Source organism: Zosterops lateralis, assembly GCF_965231275.1.
Source record: "Zosterops lateralis genome assembly, chromosome: 5".
Lineage (NCBI taxonomy): Eukaryota > Metazoa > Chordata > Aves > Passeriformes > Zosteropidae > Zosterops > Zosterops lateralis.
Window position 1 is genome coordinate 35408347 of NC_139766.1, and position 8437 is coordinate 35416783.

At 33.9% G+C, this 8437-nt stretch overlaps 1 protein-coding gene across 1 annotated transcript in view; it reads right to left on the reverse strand.

Annotated features, from left to right (window-relative positions):
* The window catches only part of WDR17 (WD repeat domain 17), a gene marked incomplete at its 5' end in the record, with an annotated part of 38389 nt that extends 38172 nt beyond the window's left edge, over positions 1-217 (reverse strand). The window contains one exon of the mRNA XM_083862539.1: positions 95-217. Within this exon, the coding sequence (XP_083718665.1) occupies positions 95-217 (123 nt within the window). The remainder of the gene's footprint in view (positions 1-94) is intronic.
* Between the last annotated feature and the right edge of the window lie 8220 nt (positions 218-8437).

Below are 8437 nucleotides of genomic sequence, written 5' to 3' on the forward strand. Positions count from 1 at the left end.
AAAAGCATTGCATAAACATTTGTTGAAAGGGTTCAAAGTGAAATCAACAGCAATGTAAAAGTGTAACTTATCTGATAAACAAGAATAACCTTACCTGATAAATATAAATAGCAAGGGTAGCACAGTAGGCGAATCTGTCCCCACTAGCAGCACATATATCCTTATTCCATGGCTGACATCCAGCAGCTAAAAGTCCCACTTGTTTCACAAGTGACATTTTTGCCTTTAAAACAGAAATTCATTAGACTCCAAGATGACAGAATATTAAAGAATAGAATACATTTTTGTTCCCATAAATAATTTATACATGTTGACTTTAAAAATATAACTCGTCTGAGGTACAAATGAAGGTATCTGAAATAAAGACAAGAAGATGTTCAGAGGCTTCAGTGCCACACAAGAAAGGGTACCTAATGCCATTCACAACAATCCATTGGGAAGAAAAGGTGGGGGGGGGGGGAGGGGCGTGTGCCATAAAAACTTGAATAGTTCTTGATTTGTACTAGCTGAAACTGTTCATCATTCATTTTCTTCTGCAGTCTGGTTCAATACTTCCTCTATTACAGTTTAATGCCTTCTCTGCTCTCCCATGCATCTCCCACTGATAGTCAGACAAAATAAACCACATATTAATAGTTTTAATAGTTTAAAGTTTACACTTAAGTTTAGTTTACATTTAACCAAAATGTAGAAAGGTCTTCAAACCACTTGCATACAACAACTCTTTATCATGTTATCATCCTTTCTGGAGAAACTTTCTAATTTTTTTAAAATAATTACTGTTTAACAAAAAAAGCTGAAGTGAGCTGTGCAAAAACAGAAGTAAAGCTTAGGGTAACAGTACAGCAAACTATGTCCGAAACAAGACTCACAGTACCAGCTGTGCTCAGAGTGAGAAAAATTACTTCAACATAAAAATGCAAGAAATGCTTTGCTGGGCCAGACCAATTATTTACCTACCCTCATTTCATTCAGGATAATGTCAACATGTTACCTAGTAACAGAATGTCTCGGGGTCACATTTATGCTGTGGATGGATTAATGGACAGAGAGACATTAGGTGGAAAAATATTACATGGAAAATGGAAGATGAAATCTTCAGTTCAAAGAGCTAAGACTATAATGCTGAAAGAGAAGGAGGACTATGTCAAATTTACCAAGTCTTAGGTACCATTTCAAGCTCCACAAAGGAAAGGGAATTAAAGAGAAATGAGACTTCAAAAGCAATCAAGTATTTTGAGGGAACAACTGTTGATGAAGTCCAAGGGTTGGTTACTCAATGCATTGCTATGTAACAGATATGTTGCTGTAGATCAGTCTTGACCTACTTGATATTAAATGTATAAAGGGGGGAAATATTTTTCTGGATGACAGTAAGACACATACAGAACAACAGAACACCTTTATGCAGGTGTTGCAGTAGTGATCTACAGTACCAAAAGGAACCTACTGGTCCCTATCAAGTAAACTGATTGCCTAAATATCAAAATTTCATTTTAATGCATTTATAGAAGGGATAGAAAAAAAGCTGAATGATAAATTTTATTTTCAATTTTTCTCCTCTGCTTGGTGTATCTGCTTGGCAGGTAAACAGTAATGAGTTATTATAAGTAGCAAATTCCACACCATCATGTTTCTCTCACTTTGGAAAGCATGAAAGAAAAAGAAAAAATTGAGGGCAACTTATTTTAGGGACTTCTTTAACAGAAGATCAGGATCAGTTGAATATTTGAGACTGATAATCTCAAAGATATCACTGAACCAAGTTAAAGTGCTTAAACATTCTGAGTGAGTACTAAATGACTGAAGGAAATTAAATACTCACATATATCTTTAAAAATGTTGCTACAAGAGACTGCAACAGCAGAACAGAAATATACAGAAAAAAAAGGTACAAGATATAGCTTTACTGCAGACTAGGGCTTTAGCTATTAGACTCCCTGTCTGTCAATAACAATCATTCTTGACTTCTGCAGCAAATTAGAGATTCCAGAGACAATATATCTACAAATTGCATCAACTTGCAGCTCTTCTGCAATACATCTCATGTTATAAATGATATGAGGTCCCTATGAGAGAAATTTATCTATTTAAAGAATCAACATCATCAAGTGGTAAAAAAAGCCTTCAAATTTCTACTTTTGCCATTTAGTGTTCTTATACTGGTCAGTAAAATGAAAAATTCCAATGGTCCCTTCTGTGCAATTAAAGTATAAATCACATATGCAGAGAAATAATTATATTTGGGACATTCAGAACAGACTTCTTCTAGTTCTCATGAAGAAATAACTGGTTCCATTAACAATTTTTCCGAATTATTATATTAACCATTAACTTTTTCTGAAATTGAAGTCCCCCAGCTGATTAGATAACTATTTTATGAAAGCACAGAATACCTGGAACTTTTGGGTTCCAGAAATTTTGGGTTCTGCTCTTGATTCCAGGGAAAACAATGGTAAAAACTCTAGGTGTATCAGAAAACTGACAAGGAACATTAAAAAAAGCCATGGTGACAGAGAATTAGCTGTAAAATATTAGATTATCATGGGTTTAGTTTGCAGGTTTACCACCTGAAAACCATCAATGTAAGTTTGATAAAAAGTAAACAACTATATAAAACCTAAGACTACACAAGCATTTACTTCATCATTATAAAAGTTTTTTCTCACTTTGTACAGATACTCTTTTTTACCTTCTCATATGGGAAGTTTTACATGCTGAAGTTTTAATCTGCAAGAAAATATGACTTAAATCTTGTTTAATTTGCAGTTTTATTACAGGTAAAATTAATCATAAAGCTAAGATCTCTTACAGATGCTAAAACAGAATTCCACAGATTTTTCTTTCCGAGTAACAACAGATTTGTCTTGTAGGATTCTGCAGTAATCTCTATAAAAATGCTGCTAATAGATGAAATTTTTTTCAATTTTAGATCAAAAATGTTGCTCAGTAATACATTGCTATTTCACTGAGTTAAGAATTCATGCTTAATCAATATGCTTTAACATTGGCTAGATTTTCCCTATTAAAATATATGTAAAAAATTTTACATATATAAAATATTCTGAGCTTTATTAAGGAAAAAACTTTTCCATTTTATTTATTAATTTTTTATTGTTTTAAGCTTGTTACTATTTTTTGCTCTTTGTAATGATATACCATTTTACAAGAGGAAGCATTCGCCTTGAAATTCAGTACAACAGAATCTAGAAGAAATGGTAGTGTGCCATACTGACTTGCTCTCTCATAGGTATCATGTATTAAAGCAGTTTCCTGCAGATCTTTTCAAGCATTATAGGTTTCTGCTAAGCATACTTAACAGAGTGAGCAGAGTATAAAAGAGGAAGATATATTCATCAGAACAGCCAGAGGAAAATGACAATAATGCAGAAATGCAGTATACCTGAAAATATGTACGATTTTAACACATGGTGCATTTTTATACAATGGAGATTTTTTTATACTTCGTAAAAAAGCATTTTATTTTGAAATAAGGGATGTACAAGTAATTATATTTGACTCCTAAGTATACAATGAAAAAAAAAAACCCTGTGCATGTAAAAAATGTATACCACATTGGGAAAGCTAGCAGTGTGTGCTCACGGTTTCCAAGGAGATGAAGGAAAGAGGGAGGACAACAAAACCCTTTCTTTTCAATTGGCAGAAGCAGCAACATTCTAGGTCCTTCCTTGCTGCTTAATATAGAAAAAAAATCCCACAAAAACACAACAACCAACAACATTAAACTGAAATTTTGTATATCATAAATATTATTTTAAAATAACGACTGAATTAACTAGATACATACCATGGCTTTATACCAATAACTTAAAGATAAATGCCTAATTTAGCATAAACGCCTAGTTTAGCCTAAGTATCATTTTTTGCAAAGCACTTTAGAATTTCCATATTCATTCCAATACCTTGCTGGTCCCAAAAATGGAAAATATTGTTCTGATTGTGGAATGAAATCACTTTACTTGACAGATGGAGGAACTAAATCTTGATGTTCACAGAATAATGCAGTTACTACAGGATGCAGGAGAAAAGACTGAGTGCTGTGTCAAGGCACACACAAAACTGCAGTGTTAGTAGCCTGGCAACTGCAGCTCTTTAACAGGCACCATTTTAATTTTAATCTAACTCCTTATTCTCTGCTTCAGCTACTCAGTGTATTTCAGTGCTTGCTGTATTTCTCAATTGCACTACAGTAACACTTGTCTAATAATAATAGCTCTTTGAACCCATCACTTAACACTTCCATTATCAATACAGCGCTTGCATGTTATCAGTATCCATGAATGTATAACCATCAAGCACAAGCCACAACAGATGCTGACGTGTTTTGATTGTGATCAACGTGGTCTATGAACTACCCAAATGAGTCTATATGCAATAGGGCATGCATACAAAAGTGGATATAAAGTAGCCTTATGTTAAACAATATGCTTCTGAGTATATAAAGTGTAGCTTCTTAACAGCTACAAGCAGTTCTAGTGTCCTCTGCTTCTGTTTACTCTACTGTCATTATCTTCCCATCAGGTTTGTACCTTTTCTTATGTGGAAAGCTTGCTGTCACTCCTGTTTATTTGACATACAAAACTGTTATATCTCGTCCAGACTATTGTCTCAAGGTACCAATATTTTTGTCAGCAAATCAATGATAACATAATAAAATCTTTAGTGATATAACTCGTTGTATCACATTATATCTCCTTAAAGACACTAGGTATATTTACTCATCTTTGGGAGGAAATCCATTGGAGATGAAAATGTCACCTGTGAACCACAGAGTTTCAGATTCATTACCCTATCCAGTGGGACCAGTTAGAAGCACCAGATAACAGACAATCATTTTATCTTGCTAAAAGCATGAAGGTCTTAAAACTTATGAAGAAATCTTGGCATGTCTGTAGGACAAAGCAAAAAATGCCTTCTGACTGACAATGTCTTCCTCAATAGCACTGACTCATGTAAAAACACAAACATAATTAGCACTGGTGTTCTTCCAGTGGGGCTGAGAAACACCAAACACATTACAGCCATGTTAAGAAGTTAAATTCTCATTAATTTGTCCAGACCCATTTAAAAAGGGGTAATTAGAAATATTCTTGTATACATGGAAATAATCTGGTATATACGCAGCTTAAAAGTCAATAGACAACTTACAATATGAAAACTTTGACAAAACAAACAAAAGTTCTTCCTACTTTGGAGTACTGCAAAATGCTAATGAATTTTCAGTCTTGACATGGCTCACTAAACTGCAGTTACTAATGCAGGTCTCGGAATAGTCTGAGAAAATACATACTACTCAAGCAACTGCTTCTGGGCAAAAGATAAAATCCAACTATATTAGTAGTGACAGTCACAATGTCGAAGAATGCAGAATAATTATGTAGGTTTGCACATGTACTTCTCTGCACAAGTGAAGCCCTTCATACTTTCCAGGAGAATTCTACCAAGGCAGTCTGCTGCTTATTAAGGTGCCAGGCTGGTTGCTAATTTACCACTAAGCAGTATAGATAGTCTGCAAAAATTGGAAAAGTTTTTTTCTAATTCTGTATACAATTCATGGCACACAGGCCATGTATAGCTCCAAGATAAGCAGAAGGCTAACCATAGTCAGGAAGAGGGTGTCTTGGACAAGGTTTTGAATTTCAACAGGATTCCTCAAAAATACCAGAAACTTTGGCTAGACTCTCGCAACCAAGATTTGCAGATGACACTTCCTAATCTAAGAGAACCTAGCAAGTGTTCAAAATGTGCATTCATTTATCCAGACACTGACCAGGAAAAGAATATTCTAATTTAAAAGGTTATTTGAAATTAACAAGTGTTCTAGTAGTGTTCACACACATTTTAATCCTCCATAAAAAACTTGGACCCAAATCACTAAGAGAACTGATTTAACCACAGGATCTCTGGCTTCACAAGGGAAAAAGTTGTGGACCTTTCCTTAAAGTTTGAAACTTGAAATCACACCCTGAGACTGTTTTACAGAAACTAATGCTCAAAATAAAACCCCAATATATTAATCCAAGATATGTAATCCTGCTTAGAAAATGTAAGGCAATAACATTAAAAAAATCATAATGTAGTAAGTTTTACAAAGTAGTGGTTTTGACTGTCTTGGCTACACTACTTGTACATTTAACTAGAATACCCTTTTTATTTTGTCACTTTAACAAGATAATCTAAAGAGCCACACTAGGTTTGAAACCAAGCATGGAGAAAGGCTGACATTTCTAACAATACATCACCAGCAATGTTGGACTACACACCTAATCAACATGAAAGCATGAAGCAGTGATAAAGCCATTATTTATGGAGTATTGCTCAAAGATAATTTGCAGATAATGTGTGTAATACACAGAGATATATATCCAAGCATGTCTGATGACAGTATGAAGCATCTACGAGCCTGCCTAAGACTCCCTTCTCATCTTCCAATCCAGAGCTACGACAATCGCTAGAAGATTGCTTTTTATGCTGGCAAATTGCCAAGACTGTTCTGATTTCAGATAAAGTTACTTCTTGACATATCTCAATCCTGATGACAGCTATTAAAAGGTAATTTTACATCTGAAACATCCATATCATGAGTGACATGTAAAATGAGAACTGTGGGACAGTATTAATACTTGCTATTTTGTAAACTTATGAGCATATAGCTGGCATTATCAAGTAATACACAGTAATACAATGAAAGCAGCTGCTTTCAGTAGCATCTCCTGCATTCTAATTCATTAGCTGAGCATATACTGTGAAAACAAGAAAAAATCACAGAAATATAAGGCACCGTAAAAGAGCTTAATACAGTGAAAAAAAAAGTGACTTATATTCATTTCCCACCATAAATCTATGAAGGTAGCTTTAGACATGCTGCTAATAAATGCTTAAAAAAAATTCGAAGTTATCCTGCAAATGTTGCTATAGCAACAACTCCTCCTCAGAAAAACGTTAATAAAAAAATAAAGCTATTCAAGATACAACTTGGAAATGACCCTAGGTGAATTTAGTATCTCCCAAATATTTTAGTTTTACTTTATTACTAATTATAACTATTTTATTTTACTCCATGCATGGTATATTAATTCCTTCTAAAACAATAAAATGGAATGTTTGCTTTTCATCTCATTACATATTAAAAAATTGCTACTTGTTAAATTATGCAACCTAAAAAATCCAAGTATGTCGTTGTCACACTTCCAGTACCTTTTATCCAGCTAGCAACATTAATTTTCCAAAACTCATTTTGGATATGCTTTATTTCTGATTCAAGACCTCACTAAAACTACTAAAAATGTCTTCCTAGAACCCCTATAGAAATACTACTTTTGATACTATCAATATAATAATAAAGAGCAGCTTAAAGAAGAAAAATATAAAAGTAGTAAAAGAGAAAAGATTACTTTAAGCAATTCTTACTCTTTGTTGTCCTTCATACCAATCATCTTCATCAAACCAGTGGGAAATATAAGTCATCCAAGCCATGAAAGAAGGCACAGTTGAAATAAAAAATACAGAACCTGGATGCATATAAGTACAGTAAGTCCTGTGCAAAAATTTACTCAACACTACAACATACTACTCAAAGATCAGATCTGAAGTCTGTGGTATGATTTGAGATTAGTAAGCTTTAAATTCATAAATATATAATCTGAAATACTTCTAGCAGCAATTTAAACGTTCAACCCATTGGATTTTCTAATGGAAAACAGAAATCAATGCTAAAATAAATATTAGATTATATATTCCAGTATTTAAAATAAAGCAGATTAGTGCTTCGAGATTGATTTTGCTGTGTTTCTGAGCTCTGAAAATGAAGTGCTGTTTGAGTCACTCTTATCTGTCTGCTAAAAAATTACTCTCTTTTTTTAAAATGTACTGTCTAAAAAAATGTAGTTCAGTGCGCAAAAGCTTGTACTGAAATGTAAAACACCCTCAGAATCATGGGGAATGATTTGTTTTGGTTATGTAGGGAGTGGTTTCAACTGGCACAGTAGGAGGGGCCAAAATTGTCGCAAATACCAAGCATCGTTTTAACTTATTTTTTTTAAAAGAGGGAAAAAAAAATAAATCTACAACTCCATTGTTCACAGCCAGCAGAGCTTAATGGGCTCAGCTGCAGCCACCAGCACTGGCTGAAAAATGTAAAACGCCTAATTTAACTAATTCATCAGACTACATCTGCTTCTTCTCCTCAGAATAATTTCACATATCTGACAGCATTTATTCCTTCTGCAGGTAGTCTCCTTTTCTGGTATGCTTCCATGTTTTATGTTAGATTTCTCAGTGCATTATGCCAGTGAAAATGAAAGATAAAAAGGAACAAAAGCTGTACTACCACATTTCTGTACTGCAGCAATATACTTCATCAGCTGTGCTGTTTGGGAGACATTATCATAAAAATCTTCCTGACTGCATGGTTACA